The 23552-nt window shown below is 40.9% G+C and overlaps 2 protein-coding genes across 3 annotated transcripts in view; one reads left to right on the forward strand and one right to left on the reverse strand.

The window, feature by feature from the left end:
- gsna (gelsolin a) overlaps positions 1-2865 on the forward strand; it is a gene marked incomplete at its 5' end in the record, with an annotated part of 28289 nt that extends 25424 nt beyond the window's left edge. For both annotated transcript variants that reach the window (XM_079580750.1, XM_079580751.1), the window contains 2 exons: positions 249-309; positions 2121-2865. In XM_079580750.1, coding sequence (XP_079436876.1) covers positions 249-309; positions 2121-2290 — 231 coding nt within the window. In that variant the 3' untranslated portion in view covers positions 2291-2865. The remainder of the gene's footprint in view (positions 1-248; positions 310-2120) is intronic.
- Positions 2866-7107: 4242 nt separating this feature from the next.
- Positions 7108-23438, reverse strand: stom (stomatin). The gene is made up of 7 exons (XM_079580835.1): positions 23399-23438; positions 20777-20886; positions 18760-18832; positions 15910-15992; positions 13955-14158; positions 8789-8923; positions 7108-7414 (listed from the first exon to the last, which is right to left on the reverse strand). Exons 1-7 carry the CDS (start codon positions 23421-23423, stop codon positions 7226-7228), a joined length of 819 nt encoding a protein of 272 aa, XP_079436961.1. The 5' UTR covers positions 23424-23438; the 3' UTR covers positions 7108-7225.
- Between the last annotated feature and the right edge of the window lie 114 nt (positions 23439-23552).

The raw sequence follows: 23552 nt of genomic DNA on the forward strand, positions 1-23552 counted from the left end.
CGCCCACGCGCCTCGACCACAAGCTGGTCTTCAGAGCAATGAGATAAAAATAGCAACACAGGTGTTTTAAATATAAAAACCTTATTGGAGCAACACGTGGTCCATCATGTGTGCTGACCACAAGAGAAAAAGAGAACAAAAGCATCATCTAAACTAAACATTACATTTTTTTTGCTTTCATTTTGGCACATATTCATTGAATGCCGTTTGGTGTGGACGAGGAGCTGATGGATGGTTTTGTCTTTCAGGTGTTTGTGTGGATCGGAAACGAGGCTCAGGAGGAGGAGAAGACGGAGGCCATGGCTTCAGGTAAAGAGTCGAAGTGTGTTCATCACGGCGCCATGGCGATGCTAACCACGCTGTTCGCCATGGCGATGCTAACCACGCTGTTCGCCATGGCGATGCTAACCACGCTGTTCGCCATGGCGATGCTAACCACGCTGTTCGCCATGGCGATGCTAACCACGACATCTATAGATTAGATCAACTCTGAGACTAATGTATTTCTGTGATCAAGACCGACCAGATTCAACGGACAGTGGAATATTTATGGATGGATAATAGTCAGATACGTTTCATATTTGACATCTTACATGAATGAGCAAGGAAGCTATTGATTTAACAGCTCAAGCTAAAGCTAAGCGGCTAACGTTAGCAACTTTTCACTGTGACGATTTATATTCAAGAAGTTTATTCATGAAAAATACACAACACGCGATTTCATGAACCCGTGTTTAGTTCAAAGACCTGTCGCTGTCTGTTCTCCTCTGGCCAGGGGCGTCGGACTGGGGGGGTAAAGGGTGCTGAGTACCCAGGGCCCAGTGCAGGGTGGGGGGCCCTCAAAAGTGCTGCAAAAAGCGTTCTATATTGTACTTTCTAAGTTTCCTCATAATGGATGCTATAAGGGGCTGAAATACAACGGTTGCTACACAGAACTTTAAACAAACAATAATGATGGATGAATTTTCTGGCCCTGACACCCCTTTAACCTCTTAACCCCCACCTGAACGGATCCCATTTTCTCCAGTTTGGCTTTACCCTAATCAAAAAGATGCTTGGGGAAAAAGCACCAAAACAGCCACAAAAAATGAGAAGAAAACAAGGATGTAAAACGCAAGAAAAATGTGACAAAAATTCAAACAGAGTGACAAAAAATCAACAAAAATGTGACAAAAATTCAACAAAATGTGACAAAAAACTCAACCAAAATGTGACAAAAAATCAACAAAAATGTGACAAAAATTCAACAAAATGTGACAAAAAACTCAACCAAAATGTGACAAAAAATCAACAAAAATGTGACAAAAAATCAACAAAAAGTGACAAAAAATCAACAAAAATGTAACAAAAATTCAACGAAAAAATGACAAAAATTCAACAAAAAGTGACAAAAAAATCAACAAAAATGTGACAAAAATTCAACAAAAATGTGACAAAAAATCAACAAAAATTCAACAAAAATGTGACAAAAATTCAACTAAAATGTGACAAAAATTCAACAAAAATTCAACAAAAAGTCAACGAAAAAATGACAAAATTTCAACAAGAAATCAACAAAAAGTGACAAAAAACTCAACCAAAATGTGACAAAAATTCAACAAAAATGTGACAAAAAAGTGACAAAAACTCAACCAAAAAGTGACCCCCAAAAAAAAGAAAAAAAAGAAAAAATGGTCGACCAATTTTTTCACCTAGTTAGGCTATATACAATTATGTTATAATAGAAATTAAATGAACTGCACTGTAAAATTGTCACTGTTATGTGGTTAAAGAACATAAAATATGAGCGGGGTCCACCAAGACCGTTTGTACCCAGGGCCCAGAATTAGGTGCTTACGCCCCTGCCTCCGGCTCTCGCAATGCATCGTGGTCTATAATGATCATCGCTGCTCACTTTTCAGAATGCGTTGTGGTACATTTTGAGTGCGCTACTTTTTTCTCTCTGGACATTCGGACGCCCCTACAAAATGGAGTGACCACGACGTATCGGACCCTCCATTTTGATAGATCGCTCTGCAAAAAGTGACCAAGAAAGCCTCGACATTTACATCTACAACAATGTTTTTTTTTCAAGTAAGCACAGATTTATTTTGACGACGACTCCCTTTCTGTCCCCGCAGCCGTCCGCTACATCGAGACCGACCCGGCCAGCAGGGACCGCCGGACGCCCATCGTCAAGATCAAGCAGGGATTCGAACCTCCGACCTTCAGCGGCTGGTTCCTGGGCTGGGACCAGGAGTACTGGAGCAGCGACCCCCTGGAGCGCGCCATGGCTGAACTGGCCCTTTAAAAAAACAACCCTTTACTGCCCTGCTCTCTGCTGCCCCCTCCTGGCCTCGTTTTTACAGACTGTGCTGCTGTCACTGTGTTTTTATAAGGTTTATTTGTATTGTACGAGACGAAACACACTCGATGCCTTTTTAGAGTTGTTTTTACGCCGTTTGTGACCAATATGCACTATTAGCCCAAAGCAAAGACAGAGGAACTATAGAGACTCCCCTCACAATGTTTATCAGCACTGACAGACAGAGCTGAGGCAGGGAACGGCACACGAGAGGTTGACTCATATTAAAGTCGATATCTCCAGGGTCGAAAGCGATAGAGACTTTTGCAATGGAAAGAGCAAAGTCACGGCTTTAAAACGAGTCCTCCCACAACTGCTCATTTTGAAGCACAGAACCTGGAGAGTTCAATCGTGATTTAGTTTGAACCTCCGCAATTGTATTTTTGATTCGCCAAAAATCAGCATCAGCTTTAGAAAAACCCATGTCATACCTCTAAGCCACGTACAGCTGCATCGCCTCAGGGCAGCTATGACTATAGTTGTAGCTTTTCACCACCAAGAGTCAATAAGGAGTAAATGATTTATGCATAAAATGGGTCTTGTAAGTTGACACATAAGACACTTTTTTTTTTTTTACTTACATAACGTTAACCAGAAGAGTAGCCCAAACTCAAGTATAGTGTTTAGTTTTAATTCTAGTTTTAGTAAAGCAGTAGGGTGTTGTGGAAAATGTGAAGTAGATTTGTTTTGGCCTCCATGCCTCCAAAAGGTTTTGGTCACTTCATAGAGGAGTTGTCAAAGTACTTACTCAAAAATGAGAACTGGTTTGAAAAATGTGGTCACTCAAGTATAAAGTTCTTGCAAAAGCCCTTGTGGAAAAACAAGACGCTTTATTTCAAATGAATTTAGTCTAAACTGATTTCAAAGTAACCAAGCCCCCTCTTTTTCCTTCACTATCCAACGACAAGTCATTTATAATCAGTTTATGTACAAGTCCTATAATCCTCCTGTCTCGGCTTTGACTCATGGACAAACTTGAGTCTGAAACAAAACCTTAGTGAACCAAATAGCAATACAGCAGATGCCTTAGTACCATTTCCACATGTGTGCACAGTGTTTCTGAAGGTACTTTATGTTTGTCTGTGAGTATTAGCACCATGTGTATTTATTTGACTAGAAAACACCAATAGTTCGGCTGAAATATGTTTCATGCTTCACCTCCTCAGGACCCTCTGTATCGCTGTCGCAGCTTCAATAAATGAAAAAGTAAAAAGCTGTTGTGGTGTTTTTGCAATATACTGTAGTATATACCTAATTCATCCTGCCACCATTTTGAGGTGATAGAAAAAGCCAGGTATTTGCTTTTCATATACATCAGGTTACGGTAAACTTTATTAATCCCCGTAGGGAAATTCATTCTCTGCATCTGACCCATCCTCAATGCCGCTGGGGCGACCCATCTCCATGATGTGGAGCTAGACTGGTGGTCAGAAACACCCGGCTGGAGGATTCACCTATTGTACATGTTTTTAGTGGTAGGGGAAACCGGGGTACCCGGAGGAAACCTGCGCAGACACGGGGAGAACATGCAAACTCCACGTCCCTGGTGGGAATCGAACCCGGACCTTCTTGTGTGCAGCACGAGTGCTAACCAGAACAACATGATGAAGTTGAGCACTAAGCGGGGGCTACTGGGAACTACTTCAGATTAAGGCGAGACCCTGCAGGTGAATAGGGGAAAAATGTATATTTACAGATATCAATTTGAAACTGTTTTGCTGTCGATCACTGGCATAAATGTGAGAAAAAAATACATGGCAAGTTTTCTGTCATTTTATCTTTTCATATAAGAACAAGGTGTTTTATGCCTAAAAATGCCCCAAATTTCCCATCTTTTCGGCGACGAAATCTGAATAATGGACAGAGCTACATTCAAATTTATGGCTTCATTTTATTGATAAATGAGTTACCAAGACTTTTTTTTGGGGGGGATTTCTTGTTTAGTTTTAAAACAAGCTGTTTTTTTAGTGGAAAGATTTGTAAAAATGTAATTGTCACCTTATTTTTTGACATTCAAAACTCAATAAATGGGGTTTACGGGATTAAATAATAAAAAATCCCTCTGAAAAAACCTTCCAAATATTGTTCAGTCTGAGGCTGGAAAATGTGAAGTCTTTAGGTCCGACTGACGTGGACATAGTGTCGCCACAATGACAGAAAAATGTGTTTTGAGAAAAAGGCCCTTGAAATTGCATTCTCCCATATAAGTCTATGGGGGAACATTGAATCAGTGCAATATTTAAACATGTTATTGTGAAGATTAGGCATATTTTCTGTTTCCGGGTGAAAGCTTATATGTTCAGAGACCAATTTGGCCCAAAACCTGAAAACTGAAAAAATTGAGTTTTGCCTGTAGTGTCTCCCCTTAAGAAAAGGAAATGTGCAAGGTGGATAAGAGTCTGCATTCTCTCATTAACCTGCCGTCTGCCATCTTAGGGTTACAGCCTATGTGTGATACCTCATTTGAAAGCCAAGACCTTCTAGTTTCTAACAATATGTGTATGGTCTGTGTGAGAGACACGCTGACCCCAAACCTCTGAGGTCTTTAGCATCGTCAGTGTCAGACGCCAACCTCCTTGTTACTCCCCTGTCACACTACCATGGTACAAGTACTCAAGTGTCCGGATTGTAGCTTCATTAATGCTTAAACCAAGGATGTGTGGAGGAGCAGAATGAAAGAGAGAAGAGTTCTACAATATAATAGGCAAGTCTGAACACGTTTATTTAAGAAAGACCTCGTGCAGAAGATTAGAGTAACAGATGTTTAAAGGTGTAACAAATTAACATGTAACATTTTTATCCACAAAGAACAACCCAAATATCGACCATCTTTGAAATATGTCTTCAAAATATTTTGACCTAAAAGTGTCCACTGTTTAACTGAGAAAAGCTTGTTACTAAAAACAAAGATTCATTGTAAAAAAGAAGCAAAGATCCATTAATAAACACGTATAACAGCGCAGTACACAGCGTTACACGTCATACTTTCAGATACACGTTTCATAGAGTCTCCGTAACACGCACTAGTTCTGATATACAGTAAAGCAGTAGCAGTATGAGCTCAAAACACAACCATCCAAACCACCCTGGATGTGTGGAAGTTCTGTTTTAGTTCCATTTTAGCCTTGTTTTGGTGCTGCTTTAGCATTTCTAACACAGTTTAGCTAAAAAAAACAAACAAACAAACATTCACTCAAGCGCTGTCGCCTGAAAACGACCACACAGCAGCAGCACGTCCGCTGAGTGGCCGTTTCACCAAAGTCAACAAACTCCTGAGGTGAATGGGGCTAAAGGACCAACACTTATATACACACACACAGAATACATGGATATTTGGTTGAGTTAGTGACAAATACTGAGTGCATAGAAGTGCTATAGACGTGGTGTTAGTTGTAGGTTAAGGCTTCAGGCTCAAACATTAGTCCTTTTTTTTTGGTTGAGAAAGCATCAGTAAAAACGAAACTGAACCCCTGCGATGGAAAAGTACAGGTAAATGGTATCTGCACGGCTGTAGTAAAAAAAAAAGTATATGAAAGTAGAATGACCTCCTTAAGCCTCTAGGTGAATACAAAGTCTGAAGAGTGAAATGTAGTTTATAATCGCAGTTTCTCTCTATATACTTGAAATCTATGTATGTGTGTCAAAGGTCGAACGTAACAATACCACAGTTTGAGAACCAAAGCTCCACCCTCTTTTCAAATCCTTGTTTGATCTAAACAAAAGAGCATTTTGACGGACGCTTGTTATATCACAAATCTAAATTCTGCTTGAATTCTTAACATATTTTCTACATTCAATTGAGCAAACATTCAGTGCACTACATTTGACATTAGCAATTAGTTAGAGCTTCCCTCACAAAAAACAAACAAACAATAAAAATGAGATGCATTTGGAGACGGCAATTACTGGCAGTGACCGGTCTGAACGTTTTGCACCCAAATCCAAATCGGGAAGTCGAAAAGATTCTGCTCATTTCAATCTTATTTCTATCTATCTTGTGATGAAACCACAAACAAATAAATACACAGCACAGTTTAGGTTTGAGGAGCAGATTGACCCGAGGCATCGGCGGAGGACAATGCGGGGCCTGAACGCACTAAAAACAGAGTTAGCCGTAGTAGCAATTGTTGTTTTTTTGTGTTAAATAGAGAAATCCAAAACATTATCAAAAATGTTTGTCTAATTTCAAAAGCCCACTCTGTCTTGCAACCTTTACAAATGCAGCATAACAAAATATAAACTCATTAATATAATAAAAAAATATAGTTCCTTCACTGCATCCAGTCAAATTAACACGTCAGTAAAATGCAAAAAAAAAAACTCTCTCTCTGTACACTCTGATATGCCGCCATCTTGGGACCGCCGGTCTAACAAGCCCTTTGGCCTGGGGCTGGTTCTCATTAAGGCCACGTCGTCACAGGCACTTTCCTGAAGTATGAATACACTTGAACTAAAAGTGATTTCTCTAATGAATAAAAGTGATTTCTCTAATGACTTTAGCACCTTGTTTGGTCAGACAGACGGCAGGGTGCGCTGATGACAGATGTATGTAAACAGTTATGTTGAGAGAAGAGAGCCTCGGCGGTGCAAGGAACATTCAGGGCAAATATGAAGGGAATATAACGACAATTTACAAATGTGTTTGAATTCTAGTAAGAAATGGCTCTATAAACCATTTCAAAGGAAGTAAGTTATGTTCTTATGATGTCATACTGCATAACATCCCACTCATTAGCCGAAGCATTCGTTTTACTGTTTATTTTCTCCTCCTGTAAAATGACTTGCACCCTTCAGACTCCCCTCCCTTTCTGATTGGTGGAGTTTGGCCTCTCACTAGTCTCGGTACTGTGTGTGGTGCGTTCAGACGTCCCGGGCCGCCGCCTAGCGCTTCATGAAGGCCTGGATCATGTCCAGCGGCAGGGGGAAGATGATGGTGGAGTTCTTCTCGGCCGCGATGGTGTTGAGGGTCTGGAGGTAGCGCAGCTGGAGTGCGGAGGGAGACTCGGCGATCACCAGAGACGCCTCCTTCAGGGCCCGCGACGCGTTCATCTCACCCTCCGCCGCAATCACCTGCGGGCCAGAGAAGAGAGGTCAAGCAGGGAAATGAAGGGTTACTTATTCAGCTATCGGATACAAGTACATTTCTAACGGCTATCTTCTTGTTGGTGTGTAATAAATATGCTCATGGTCCGCCACAAAACGTCGAAAAATAGGGAAGAATTGTGATTTCCATAACAAGTCCTTCCCCTTCGGCTAAGCCTCTTGTGTGACGTGTTGCTGCCTGTGGGGCTGCTCGATTATTGAAAAAATAATAATCACGATTATTTTTGTCATAATTGAAATCACGATTATTCAAACGATTATTTGTTGCCTTCAAAAAAAATCCATCAAAAAAGTGACAAAAATCCATCAAATAAGTGACAAAAATCCTTCAAAAAAAGACAAAGATCCTTCAAAAAAAGACAAAAATCCAGCAGAAAAAAAGACAAAAATCCATCAAAAAAGTGACACAAATCCATCAAAAAAGTGACAAAAAATCCATCAAAAAAGTGACAAAAATCCAGCAAAAAAATGACAAAAATCCATCAAAAAAGTGACAAAAATCCATCAAAAAAGTGACAAAAATCCATCAAAAAAGTAACAAAAATCCATCAAAAAAAGTGACAAAAATCCATCAAAAAAAGACAAAGATCCAGCAGAAAAAAAGACAAAAATCCATCAAAAAAGTGACAAAAATCCATCAAAAAAAAGTGACAAAAATCCTTCAAAAAAAGACAAAAATCCAGCAAAAAAGTGACAAAAATCCACCAAAAAAGTGACAAAAATCCAGCAAAAAAGTGACAAAAATCCACCAAAAAAGTGACAAAAATCCAAAAATAAAAAAAAATAAAAAATTGTGTTGTTGAAAAAAACAATTATAATCGATTTTTTGCGATTATGCTCATTTTGTAATCGTTTACTATTTTAATCGAAATCGTAATCGAATTTCGATTAATTGCACAGCCCTAGCTGCCTGTACATGGATTTCAGATTTTTAAGTGCCTGTGGAAACCCTGCTATTGCACAGTCCAAAGATGCACCAGAAAACAAATGGTCACAGTATCAAAGTTCATTTAGTATTTGCCCAGGGTCTTCTCATTCTTGAGGTTTATTACAGGAAATCATCATCTGTAGCAATAGTTTTGGACTTTTCATGATCACAATGACTGTATTGTGCTTCACAAACAAGATACACTGTAGTCATTATTCATTCCTCCCATGCTCTGGGATGGTTAACTAGTGCTGTAGCCACAGCTTCCCTGCGGTGGACTGACAGACGCGAAGGAATACACACGTGTCTTGCCTAAGGACATGGCAACAACCAAACAAACAGGACCAAAACCAGGCTGAATTAGGATGAAATAATGTAGTGATAATAAAGTGTGTTTGCGTGCTGGCGTGTACCTTAGCGCGGGCCTCCCTGCTGGCCTCGGCCTCGGCAGCCATGGCCCTCTGCAGCTGGAGAGGCAGCTTCACATCTTTGATCTCCACCCGCTCCACCTTAATGCCCCAGTCGTCCGTGGCATCATCCAGAGTGGACTACAACGGCACAGAATACACACACTTCAAACTATGGTGAGATGTTCGGGCAAGTTCACATTGCCCATTTAAACACACTGTCGGAACGTGAACACAAGAATATAAGACTTAACTTTGTGGAGAGTTACAGCAGCTAAATATTTGCCTTGACCTTTCCAACTCAAACATTGTTTCGGCTGGACCGGAGGCTTGATGAGACTGAAGTTACACTTTTGTAAAAATCAAAAAGTAAATGCCGCACTTCCACAAGTCAACAGTAGACAGAAGTTGATGAAAGTTTATACGTATCTGTCTGACAGTCCCAAACCAAACTCTCTGCCCCGACAAACTACTGCTGAAGTACCAACCATAAAAATCAGTCTCCACCAGCACAAATGTGACCAAAATTCTACAGCCAACTGTGTTAGAAAATAGTATATCAGGGATGTCCATTCAGAGATTAGATGCCTGAGTTACTGCCGGTAACATCGAACACTGAGAACAATAATCTGAATATCGTTTATTATAAAAATGTTGACGTCACATTACCAGGCTAGAAATAGAATTAGTTTGTCATAAAACTTGTAATGTTGTTTAGGCTAAAGTTACTCTATAGACGCCTTTTACCAACAAGATGGCAGAATTGGACGTGATGTAAAAGTTAGAAGAAGACCATGCTTCATCTGGTTTCTGATATCAGACACAACAGAGCTGACATGACGCCCAATAATCTACCTGGTATATAATCAATGTAATTAAGTGTCCTGGCTCAGTGTGCATGACTCTGCAAATACTGCCCTGTTCAGTCGAGGGATCGGTGGGAGGAGAGGAAACGACTGGAGCTTCACAGATTGTGTATTACTTTTGTTGTACTTCTTTTTCTATCAGTTAACTTGCTCAGAACACAGTATTCAGAACTACAGTACTCACCCAAAACATACAATACACACTCACCAATACCCTCCATTCTTAAGTGCTTTCATAAACAGACCACTTCTGGTGCAATGATGTACATTATTGTGCATGTAATAGCTTTCATTGACTTTCTAACATCATTTTTACAGCCACATCCAACAATAACATCACTAAACTGATCATTCAACCATGTATTAATGACCCCATTACCGGCTTCATCAAGGACTTTGGGTAAACATCTTTCAAAGTGTTTTACACACATTACATATACAGTTTCCCATAGACTTTCTTTTGGATTTTGGCCAAATACTTTTTTCCCCATTGTATTTAGACATGGTTCAAGAGGTGAATCCTCCAGCCGGGTGATTCTGACCCTCAGCCTGGCTCCACATCATGGAGACGGGTCCCCGGGCGTGGCACTGCTGTCGACCACTGCTCCTTACGGGTTGCCCCAGCGGCATCGAAGGATGGGTTAAATGCAGAGGACGCATTTCCCTACGGGGACAATAAAGTAAACAAACAAGGCTGGGCGATAAATCAAATGAATTTGATAAAGTCATGCTTTTAAATCCAGACGACATGGAAAATGGCTAAATTGTAAAATTGCATCCGGCACTGCACGATGGAGTTTTCTTCCGCTAAAACAGAGTTTCCCCTGGTCTGATCCTCTGATTCTTCTCTGACTGAGTGGTGACACAGGGGCTTAACTCTGCCCCTTTCCCCTTGAGTCTCCATAGAGTCAAACCCTTTTGGAAACTCCATGGCTTATTATGAAGTTTTACATTTCAGAGCAGACAAGGCGTATCTAAAACAGAAATAAACATTAAATAAAATAAAATAAAAAGAATTGTAGGCTATATTATGAATCTGACTATAAATGGGCTGGAGTTTCTTCATATGAAAGATCAGCACACCCTTTTCAGTTTATTTAAAATAAAATCAATTAAAATCATAATTGTCCATATATTGAGTAAAAAAAAAATCAATTTTATTCTTTGCCTAAAGCGTTCAGCCCTAGTTTAGGCAGTTTGAGAATAACCTAGCCCAAGTTAGGTCTAGTTTAGACCTGTTTCAGATATGGTTTGGTCCGGATTTGATCTTGGCCTGGAGGTACTTGGAAGGAGGTGGCGGAGAGGGAGATTTATTTTTGATAATTGATGATTCACAAACATTCAATCAGACAGAGAAATGAGGAGACATTATGATAATCGAAACCTAACATGACGGGGAACTCTTGAGCGAAACACTGTACAGTTTCAACCAAAACTGCAGTCAAATGCGTGGACCACATCTTTTTGATGAACTCATGTATAGCAGCAGAAATGTAAATTACACTGCGTTCCAAATTATTATGCAAATGACATTTTTCTAAGATTTTCTAAATTGTCAACTCAAATGAGAGTCAGCATAATTTTTAAGTCTTTAACTGTTAGAGGATCATTTAAATGTGGTGGAAAAAATTTCCTAGTGATAACAGTATTTTTTTCAAAAATAAATATAGTAAAAACCTCAAAATCCACTGTTCCAAATTATTATGCAACTCATCGTTTCAATACATTTTAAAGCTTGTAATTAACTGAAAATGGTCATTTGTTGTATTTGTAGCATTAGGAGGTCATATTTACTGAAATCAAGAGCTATTTCAATCAAAACAATATTAACAGGTCAAGTTATATTTTAACATAGGAGCCCTTGTGTGAAGCAGCTTCAAAATTCTTAAATCCATTAAACCTGTGAGTTTTTGGACAGTTTCTGCTTGGATTTGTTTGCAGGATGTTAGAATAACCTCCCAGAGCTGCTGTTTGGATGAAAACTGCCTCCCACCCTCATAGAAGTGTTTATTGTTGAGGCTCTAAAGGTTCTCAATAGGGTTGAAGTCAGGGGAGGAGGGGGTCCACATCATGAGTTTGTCTCCTTTTCTGCCCATAGCAGCCAGTGATACAGAGGTTTTCTTTACAGCAGGACATGGTGCGTTGTCATGATGAAGAGGATTTTGTTCGGGAAAACACGGCTCTTCTTTTTGTAGCATAGAAGACCGTGGTCCGTCAGAAACTCCACATATTTTTCAAAGGTCATTTTCACACCTTCAGGGAGCCTAAAAGGGCCTAAAGGGGCCGACCAGCTCTCTCCCCATGATTCTGGCCGAAAACATGACTCCGCCCCCTCTTTACTGACGTCACCGCCTTGTTGGGACATTGTGGCCATTCATCAACCATTCACTACTCCATTGATTTGACCATCCAGGGTCACACGGCCTCATCAGTGAACAAGACTGTTTGAAAATGAGTCCTCATGTATTTCTGAGCCACTGCAGCCGTTTCTGCTTCATCAGCATTGAATTAACAGTTTAGGGGAGGCCGGATAGAAGGTTTATGCACAACTGCAGCCTCTGGAGAGTCCTACACCTTGATGTTCGGGAGACTCCAGAGGCACCAGCAGCTTCAAATACCTGTATGCTGCTTTGTAGCATCTGTTCTCTTAATCTGATGTGTTTGTCTCACAGAAACCGTCCATATTGTGCCATTATCGGCACAAACTGGAGAGTGCTCTGAATCATCCACAAATCTCTTATCAGTATGATGATTATGCTTAATCTTTCATGAAATATCGAAGGTTTTCATACCTAGACCAAGGCATTCAACTATTTCACGCTTTTCATCAGCAGAGAGACCCTTTTTCTTTCCCATATTGCTTGAAAATGATGATCTGCTTAATAAAGTGGAACACCCTTTTTCAGTAGTTTTTCCCTTAACTGGGCTTAACCTGAAAACTAATCATCCCAGGTCTCTGAGATTAATGTCAGTGATTCATAGAGCCCCAAGACACGATACCATCCATGAGTTTCATTATTATTGTTTTTTTTTTTACCTTTTTGACACAAAAATCCAATTTGCATAATAATTTGGAACGCAGTGTAATTGCCAGTTGGAATTCAATGTAATACTTTATAGTGACATTTGGCACAATTCATTTAAGGCTTCTTAATACCGCGTTTTGCAACACCAGTCTTCATTTCCGTCCAAGGGAAAGTGAAAAATAGCATGTGAGCAGATGCCGCCGCCGCCTTTTCAAACTGGAGATATGGCAGAGCCATCTGGAGCGGAGGTTATTGAACTCCTCCATGATCACTTGTAAACCACGGCATGTCTGCAATAAATATTTAATCACTCCCAGTGGCTCGGGTGGCAGGCCTGGGTTTGTGAGGTGAGTAAGCCCGGGGGCAGCTGACGTGATTAGCAGCGGGTTTGCCAACAGACCTGGTGTTAAATGGAGTTTGTCTGCCCCGTTTCAGGTGACACTTGCATTATGCACTTCAGCAAAACTACGGCTATGGAGAGTTGGCCTCTAAGATTTTTGTCACACTCAGTGTTCCCTCTAATTTTTCATGTGTCTGAGCAAACACACAAACACACAAACCAGTGCCTTGGACTTACCGTGAGCCACACTGCGCACTGTGGCTACACCCTGGTCAGGCGCATCACGTTGCCTTGTGTAGTGTATGAAATGCGCGGTATAAACAAACATACCTTGCCTTAGTCCTTCAATGGTTTTCTTTTATTTTAAGCTGTTTTTATGTCAGTGCGCCCGTACTCCGTGCACAACGTGGAGAAGTGGACTCGCTTTCAGACAATCTTTTGAATGAAGACGGGGCGTGTGGCTGGGCTGAGGGCATCAGCTTTAGGACTTGAGCGTTTTGTAGTGAAATGCAGATTGCAGGTTACCAGCCTGCGCCTGTCACTGCCTCTCAGGGCCGCTGCACAGTGAAGGAGAAATGTGCACAGAAGAGCTGACACTGTGAACTCTCAGGGTGAGGGAGGAACAGGGGACGTGTGCATCTGTGACGGGAAACACTGAGCTGACCGTGAGATACACCACTCCTCCCACGCTTTGAGGACTGTCTGTTCTTTTTTGATTTGATTTTGTGCACAGCATACATTTTCTGTGCGCAGATGTGTGAGCCATGCACAGCGATCACAATCCATCATTAAAATCAGCAATACAAAAATCTAAAAATAAAGGTCTTAAAACAACTTGCAGTGCCTCAGATCTCTCTGTTTTTTTTTGTGTGTGTAAGTTTTAAAATGAAAATGAAAAAATCAATTGTAGCAGAATGGCTGGTCATTGTCTTTGGCCTACCTGCATGCTGTGTGCAATCTCCTCCCGGTCAGACAGGATCTGCGCCAGGTTCTTGGTTCCCAGGACGTTCCTCAGGGTGGTCTGAGCCAGCAGACGGGTGGCAGCGTCTGCGTTGGTGATGTTAGCCACAGCTAGCGTAGCGTTCTGAACGCGATAGTACACCACGCCATCCACACTGACCGTCACAGAGTCTTTGGTCAGAACCTAACACAAGACATGCATGAAATGATATATTTTTATGGAAAGAAGATTTTTTTTAGATCGGATCGTCGAAGGTGGAGTGAGGTTACACTGTATAATCCTTTTTGTTATTTTGAGAGGCACAAGTGCTAAACTCTGCTCCAGTTAGGGCTGGGTATAAAGTATGAGATTTTCAAAGATGTTCTTGGCAATAAAGCTACTTTCCCCTGAAAGTTGTACATGATAATGCATTTCTTAAGATATCGCCATAGTTTGAGACATCTGGCCACAGTGGGATGGGGTGGGAGGTATAACAATATTGGGCTGTCTTATGATCCCCAGGGCTGACATCTGTCATTTTTGTAAGATCGTCTTATCACGACTAGGGTCGGTCCATATCAGACCGTGCACGGTAATACCGGTATAGATTTTGGACACCGGTGTAACTTTCATAGATGCTGCTCAGAGTCACTCAAAGCAGCAGCAGAAACATGACTGTGGAGCTTCAGGGGCAGCGCCTAAAGAATTATTGATATGGAGGAAGTTTGTTGCTTTTGTCGCTCTTATTTGCGAGGAAAGGGCTCAGGATTTGGGTCTTGGATGAACTCCAGAGAGTTGTAGCATCACCTAGCTCGCTAGCTAACTTTCTGGCGCTAACAACAACAAAGACAACCACATTGCAAACGCGGGTAAAGGCTAATAATATCCTTCTCACAAGCGCTCACGCAAGTCTCAGGACAAGCTCAGATACGCACTTTCCCCGCCCTCTCTGTGTGTTTGTGTGTGTTTGTGTGCATGTGTTTGTGTGTGTGTTTGTGTGCATGTGTTTGTGTGTGTGTTTGTGTGCACGGGTCTGGGAACAGGGTGGAGACGTGAACAGGAGAGATGGAGATATAGTGAATCCTTTGAAAGTTACAATGAAAGTAACTCATGTTTCTGGCACACGTGTCCTGAACACATTATTGCCTGACAGTAACACGCGTGTAAACTGCACAGAGGAGGTGAACTTACAGGAGCATTTACTGTTATGGAGATGAAGGTGCAAATAATTGTAGCAATATTATTTGATCTTATCTTCTGTGTTTTTCCAGATGGAGGTAGAGATTTAGATGAATTTAGATGAATAAAGAGAATAAAATAGCTGTAAATGAATTTTCCCCATCGGCTAAAGGCTAAAGGATTTTTGCCAGGTGTAAATTATATCACCAAATATAGTGTTATCTATATATTTCATTTTCATACCGTGATATCAATTTTTGGCCATATCGCCCTGCCCTAATCACGACGAAACACAAGCCACTGCTCTGAAATGGTGATTAGTGTTTCAAAAATAGGAGTTTTTCAGATAATGTTGGCCCATGCTTCTCATTTGTGTGCCTCAGGGGTGCATTTTGGGTCCTTTGCTATTTTCTCTGTATCTTCTGTCATTAGTATTTAATAATACACTTGTACATTCATCTTTCATATTCTTTTCATGAGTGCGTAACTTCAGTTATATTTGTCATTATAAAAAATATTGAGATAAAATTGAAATCGTGATATTCTATTTTTGCCATATCGCCCCTACAGTGGACTTCCACATGACTGTATTCAATGTATTCTAAAGAGAAAGTCTTATTATTATTTTCATCTCAGACAGAGCAGCCAGTGTCCGTAGTGTTCAAGATCCTCTCCACGTTAGTCAAAAGAAGCATTCCATTCTAAACCAGACCCTCAGCATTCTGTACTGAGTGCCATGGAACGTCCTGTACAGTACAAAGAAAGTGGTGTGTTACCTCCTGTGGCGGGATGTCGAAGGTGATGGTGCGCATGTCCACATTGATGAAGCTGTCTGTGCAGGGCAGGATGAAGAACAAGCCTGGGAACACCACACAGGGGCAAACAGTGAGAAGGGACACCAAAGCTCCTGGCAAACACAATAATGATCCCCGCTTCTGCAAATAAACGCCCCAAAACCATGGTATAAATGATGCTGGCACGTGCCCAAGTCCAGCTCTGTGTTTAAAGATGGCAGCTGCGCCCGCATCCAGGAAAATCTGCCAGCCTGTTTCAACCACAACCATTCAATTAGACATGTGCTAGGTATGCAAACACTTAGCAAACGGTAATGCCACAACACTTAGAAAGTGGAGCTCACTGTTCTCTGTCTGGATACGGTGCGCTTAGGCGACAGAGCGTAGCCATCTGTGCAGGTGGAAGCAACGGCGGTGATTTCAGAGATGTTTAGGAAGCTTAGAGGGAACATCTTATGCTTTATTGTGGCTTTTTAAGATACTTGTCGACACCTTCGCTTTTGTATTTCACTTAAAATAAAGCTTGAGTGGAGAACGTGCTCCGTTTCAGCGCCTCACAAGAAGAATATTCAACTATTATGGATACATTCAGACCGGGGGCTAAAGTTGAGTGCTTTAGTTCCACATACTGAGTGCGCCGTGTCGTGTGTGATGTCGTATCCCCTTCTGCGCACATGTGGGTCACTTTTAGGCACAGAGCTGTTCACACAGGACAAATGCAAAATGAGCCATAATCTCAGATGGAGGCCAGGGTATAATATAACTATGGGAGAAGGGGAAACAAGTATTGAAAATGATTTGCTAGTTATCGGATCTACAAACCTGCCATATTCATCAAGCACATGTATTTGAGTGTTTTAACCACTTGTGGAGAAATTAATTGGACTTTAGTCATTTCTTTGAACCGAAGACAAATAACTTTGTGCAATTTCTTTCCGCTGACCTACTGCTACAGTGTCTGCTTTGCTTGGTACATATAAGATATACAGTTGGCAAGTGGTATTTAGCATAATTAAAAGACCACATGAAGGCAGCAGAACTTCCAAGTTATCAAAGGAAGTCTTTGCTGGAGCTTGTTTTACTGTAAAGACTGAAACAGGATGTTTAATTTCACAAGATTTAAATTGCCAACCAGAAGAGACAAACTAAGTTGACATAGTCGCTGGTGCTTGAGCTGCAGAGGAATGCAAGTTTAAAGGCACGGAGCTATTCTTACTCCTGAACGTCATAAACAGTCTGCAGGCGCTCAGCGGAGTCACATTTTAGGCTTTGTTTGGACCAAGCCTCCTTGACGAATTAAATATAACAAAAAGTCAAAACTATTGAACGTATTCCAGAAGATTGACAAGAGTATGTCTCCCGGAGTATAGAATAATGTACAGTAGAAGCAGACTGATTTTATTTTTAAAAATATATATATATATATATATTGACTGATGCCGATATTCTTGGCAGATTTTTCCAAATGCCTGGTCTGTAATCCTGTAAAAACATATATATTTACCCCAGCAGTGGCACATTTTTCTGTTTTTTTTTTTACTTTAGGTGATTAAAATTCAATCATAGTTTCTGTCCCAGCATTGATCAGTTGCCGTTACCTTTTAACACGCTGTCATTAGCATTAGCATACTGTTGCTCGCTGCGGCATATTGTGCACCGATCAAAAATACAATTGCAGAGGTTGTAACTAATTGAATTCTCCAGTGTCTGTGCTTCAAAATGACATGCAGCATGTCCATATTAACTGAGGTTTGGTGAAACTTATGTAACAAACTTGAAGCTAACCAATTACCAATTTTCATCACGATGTTTCTCTGTTCCCCTGAGCCCTACGGAGTCGTTTTAACACCAGTGACTTAGCTCTTTCTAATGCAAAAAATGGAGTCTATCACTTTTGGTCCCGCAGATATCGGCTTTTATCGGCGTTAGACTGGCCAATAGCCGATAATGTAAAATCCCCAAATATCCGCCCGATATATCGGCTGGCCGATATACATCGGTCGACCTCTAATGTACGGTATGTTTTTTGTTGAAATAATAAAATACACTAATAAAGAACAAATATACAGTCTGTCCGTGACTGAGAAATGCCAAATAAGGTCAAGTTACTGTCGGTCACATGTTCTCATTCCAACTGAGCCCAGAAAAGTAAACAAAAAGAAGAGGGCTGGAGTGGGCTGACATAAGGCTTTAAAGGACAGTCCGTAACAATGAGCACAACGTTTAGAATACAATATTTTTCATTGAGAATCCAAACATTCACTTAAACAGTGGTTATCAAGAGTTATTTCCTATGTATTCCAAAAATGTGCTGATAACCACATGTTTGTTACAACTGAACAACCTTCAGTTGTAACAACTGAAGGTTGTTTGTGTGATAACCACAGAAACATGTGGGAAATGGGAACTGCATTTGGACAAAAACATGACATAGACTTAAATAACTTTTAACAACATCATTTTAGCGACATGAATAAAAAATTCATGTTATTTACTTTAAGAGGGCCTTACATGGTCATTTTAACGCACACAAATACATAGAAACCAAACATCTTCCAGAACATGTGGTGATCATCCTCTGCCCGGATGATTCAGGCGTAGACCCAGAGCAATAAATGACAATTAGCTGTTCCATGCCTTGCCCTGCCTCTGCTGAAGGATGTTCGTCTGAACACTTAATGGCATCTGTTGCTATGGTGAGACAGCCTCGCACGTCACTTCTGAGAGCTGGAGACCAGACCATGACTATACTTAAAAAGGCTCATTTGCTTTTGTTTGTAAAAGTAGCTCATGGAGAAAAGAATGGGCTTAGTGGGGTGGGGGTATCCTGACCTGGTCCTTTGGCTCCGCCCCTCAGGATGCGCCCCAAGCGGAAGATGATGGCCCGCTCGTACTCCTTTACGATCTGCGTGCACACACAAACACACACGGGACAGGAGGACAGTACAGTGGTCATGAAAACACGTCGTCTCTATTGTTTGACATGATTACATGACAGGAGCTGTGTACACTAGACAAGCTCGCTCGGTTACAAAAAACACTGGAGCAGCTGCACAAATGGAGACTCAAAGAAACATCTGAAATGGCTGACTAAACATGGGAGTAATTAAACAGCAAATCCAGTCCCACGAGCAACAGCGCAATGGAACAAACAAAACACAGCCCACTCCTCCTTTATTGTTAGTGACATACCATTTATTAGATATTTGTAACACGAACCCTTCTGTGAGGTTAGTGTAGTGCCTGTCAGGGTTGAATTTAGCCTGGCCTTCATGCATTCAGAGTAAGACTCGCACGGCTTTGACAGAACGTCATTTCTAGGCGACTAACTGGCGCAGACTGAACCCATCAGAGAAAAATTAGTGGGGGATGTTGTTCATTTCTTTCAGTTCAAGTGAAACCCGCCGCAGACAGTCACCCTGCGAGAAGCTTTCACCCGGCAAAGCTAACAGGGGAGTGTAGAGGAAGTTAAAATTCTACAGATGCAATACTTTTTAATACTCTGTCCTTGAAGGGAAGGAGCTGCTGCTGAGGAGTCCTCTGATAAGTCCACGGTGATAGAGGCCTCTCGGCTCTGACCAGTGTGAACCGGACTTCTCAGAGTTGTAGAGGAAAGAAGCTGAATCTAATCACGTTTGAGAGAAAAACAACTTAGTGAATGAACAGTCTGTGTCAAGCTGAAGGCCAAGTCTTGCTACATGATTATAATAAAGAAAGTGACACGTCTATGAACAAATGACGTAGTTTGTGCTTAAATATACACAATAATGGTCATTTATTTCAATGTTCTTTATGCTTGCCCCATTGCCCTTATATATATAGTAGTTTTTACGTTTTTTATATCTTATTTAACCTAAATTCTGTGTTATATGTTTTATGTTGCTTGATTGTGCCGAGAAAAAATCCTAGTTTGTGAACATGTTCTAAACCATGGCAATAAATACAATTCTGATTCTGAAGAAGAATGAATTTTGTTTACCCATCTTCTCCTACAGTGATCATATTATTATGAGTAAAGGTGCGTTCACGCCAAACGCGGCCAAGTGTCAGGTTTACATTGAAAATATATGGAGGACGCGCCTCAGGGAGCGTCAAAATATCCCGCAGCGAGTCACGCGCCTCCTGTGCGGCGCGTTTTGGAGCTTTCCGCACATGATAAGCTTTTGACGCGCCTCCAGGGCGTCCAGAGCAGCCCGCGCTAGAGTTGTGAAATGTTGAACTTATTGTAGAAATTGGCGAGCATCGACCAATCAGGAGCTTTCCCCAACAGTGACGTGCGTTGTAGCTGAGCCACCGGGGCAGATGCTATGTCGGCCCTCAGATGTAAACAAGTCACGGAGGTTTAGCTTCATTGTGAACCGGAGCTACAGCAGCTCTGGGACTTTTACAACACTTCAGTGTTTCTTTACCTAAACACCCAGGATTAAAAACGGCGACAAGAAAACTTCATATCTGTGGCTGTATCTGCGCTGGGAATGTGTTAGAGCCTCGAGGATGCCTGTTATAGCGCTATGAACACACGCTGATGTGCGGCCAGAGCATCGGTGTGACAAGCGCCTGACTTCAGGTAAGCACAAGTGTCTAACTACGAGCATTTTGACCTTCATATATTAAGTGTATGCACAAATTTGAAATAAATTAGGTCCAAATGTAATAAAAAATAAATATAAACCAAGGATTAATGCCTAACTATTTTTCTTTTTCTTCTTTTAAAGTACCGATAAGAGTACCGTTAAAGAACTGGATTGATAAGGAGTATCGATAAAAGTAGCCGTATCAAGAAATCCTTAACGAGTCCCATCCCTAATTATGAGCGGGACACACTCGCTGGTGTGAAAAAGAGTCTGACCTTGATGCACATCCAGATGGAGATGGGCAGGGTGATCAGTGTGAGCAGCATGGAGAGCAGCACCAGCAGCCAGCCGCACAGCCCGATGTCCGAGTCCGGGTTCTCCAGAGCTGAAGCACACGAGCACAGTCAGCATATTGATACTCTCTCAAACTGATCTGACACTAGGCCGTGTGCAAATAAAAACAACAGTGAAGATACGAGCCACACTAGAGAATATGCATCTGAAACACAGTGCACGTTAGCGCAGCCAGTCACACTCAGCACAAGGGCAGTATGAGAAATGAATAGACCGTTACTTGGAGCGGGACGTCCCCAGTCCCCAATTAACTAAGGGCAGCCAAATATGAGATTTAAATAGCTTCATCCAAATCCATTCTTTCATCACCCACTGCATACATTGCATTTTCTGAGTCACGCTGGTCATTGGCGAACAGGTCTGAGCTCATTCTACACCTTAGGACATTGCTGGAACAAAATATATAAAAATATATAAAATTGCATTAAAAAAATGACAAAATCACTAGATAAAGGTGGCCATGTCACCCGTGGGTCTAAACGCAGGAGCAGTTGGGACTAAAATGTGCAGAAGGTTAAGCTGAAGACTTCAGAGGCGTGTGCACATTGATGTCTTGACTATGAAGGATCACATGAAATCCCATCGCAGCTTCAATAACCTGTGATGTTTCAGACCTTTTCACATGCAATCGTTTCACTTTATTACACTAGCAATAAGATAAAAGTGTGGATTTTCCCCGACTGTCTCCTCTGAAACTAAAACTTTTAGAGCTTCAACATATGAGAAACCGCCACCACACCGCACATTTCCTGTCACTCTCCTGCTCTTCCTTTTTTCTGTTTGTCTCAGCGCTGGCTGGATCTAATTGTACAGTAACACTTTACAAACAAGTTTTTTTCCCCCTAGAAACAATAATGAACCATAATCAAAAAGTACAAACTCAAAACAAACGTGTGTATTTTAGGAAACTGTTGCTTAATTGTATGTTTAGAATTCTATTAGATGGTACTTCACTTTCTTACTTCTTCCTTTATACAGCTTGACACTTAATTAGTAGTATTTCTTTTAATTGGTTAAGCCAATGATGGTGAGTCATAAACTAACCGATCAATCATGAACGGAAGAGAAATGTGTTCTCTTTCGTTCATTCTCTTCATCAAAGAGAAATCCATTTCTATTATAGCCCTAAATAATGGAGCAGACATATTCAGTGCAGTAGAAGTTAAAACTATGGATTCAAGAGACCGATACGGGATATTGGAGCTGATACTGGAAAAAAGATGATATTGAGTATCGGCTATAAATATGAGATAGTGAAATGATACTAGCTTTGGCTCTCACCGCTTTAAAAACACAACTTTCACCAAATAAATCACTGAGCGCCGCGACTAGCAACAGCATGATAAAGCTAGCAGCAGAATGCTAACACTAACGAGGACAAATGAAGGCTGGGTCAGAAACCAACATCGAAATACCTTTAGAAGCCTAATAAAACAAAATAACCACTGCTAGAGAGCCAAGTGTTAGTATTTGAGTCTATAATGCTGTAGAACAGCAAAAGAATAAGTCAAGTTGTAATGATCAGATAACTTTATGTTGTTGTATATATTAATGCAACCTAAAAACCTGTCATGTCACGAAGGATATCAGTATAAACAGTACATTGATCCTTGTTAAGTGTTTTTCCATTGGTTTATATAGCAGATAAATGATCTGTAACATCATGACAAGAACAGATGAGGCTTTATAGAGAGAAGAGGGGTATTTACTATTTCACTCAGAGAGTATCAGTATCGGAAGCAAAAAAAAGCTGGATCGGTCGGTGCATCTCTAATTAAAACCTGTGTCTGGGATGAAGGGAAGGCTGCAGAAATACAATAAAGCTTTCAAACAGAGCATTGTGCGTCTTTCAGTCAGATTATAAGCCCTATGAAATATGGCTTGAAGGCCGATGGTCATTTTAGTAATAAGTCTATTGGCCTAAGTCACTCTTAATGGCATATTCAAGAGCAAAAAAACAAGTCAAGTCTCCGACTTGAATCAAATCCCAACATCTCTACAGTATAACCTGCTAACAATGTTTCTAAACCTGTGGAATCACATGTATGCAGTACATGTAGATAAAGAGTAATTGAGAATGGAAATGCTCCTTTCTTTTCTTCCCATGACAAACATTCCAGTCACATGAAGAGAAGATGAATGCAGCAGGAAATAGAAGAGTTCAGGAGAGGACACAGCACAGCCCCAAAGCTAATCTGCACACACTAACTGCAGCCCGTTCTGAAAGCCCCAATGGTTCCACTAATGTACACTTTGTTTCCCTGCTATGGCAATTAGTCCATTAGGGAACCACATATTTTCACTTACCATGTTAGCATAAGCACAAGCAGCCTGGGAAATCGACAAACCAAAAGGGAGCAAGTTGTGTGAAAAAGGAATTAAAAAAAAAGAACAATTTGTAAAAAATAAGCAGCATTTTAAGCCTATTTAAGACTAGTTCACCTGCAGCAGGTACAAACTAAATACCCACCACATGCAAAGCTGAAAGAAAAACATTTAAAAATACTATGTCATGTCAAGCCATGCCATGTCAAGATTCATACCTTCAGTGTCATAGTAGGCACTCATGTGACCTACAGACAGAGTCAAATGTCAAAATACCACAGGACAAAGATGTTAGTACAGTGGGAAATATATGTTATTTATACTGTTGTATATTGCAAAATGTCATAGATCAAATAGAGTCGGACATGGAGA

Source organism: Gobius niger (assembly GCF_951799975.1).
Source record: "Gobius niger genome assembly, chromosome: 22".
Taxonomy (NCBI): Eukaryota; Metazoa; Chordata; class Actinopteri; order Gobiiformes; family Gobiidae; genus Gobius; species Gobius niger.

Excerpts from the sequence above, each read along its gene's own strand:
- stom (XM_079580835.1), bottom strand. The coding sequence starts at position 23,423 with ATGAGTGCCTACTATGACACTGAAG. Across the intron at positions 18,833-20,776 it reads CCATCTGGATGTGCATCAAG|ATCGTAAAGGAGTACGAGCG; the intron begins GTCAGACTCTTT and ends GTGTGCACGCAG. Across the intron at positions 15,993-18,759 it reads GGGCGGAGCCAAAGGACCAG|GCTTGTTCTTCATCCTGCCC; the intron begins GTCAGGATACCC and ends TGGTGTTCCCAG.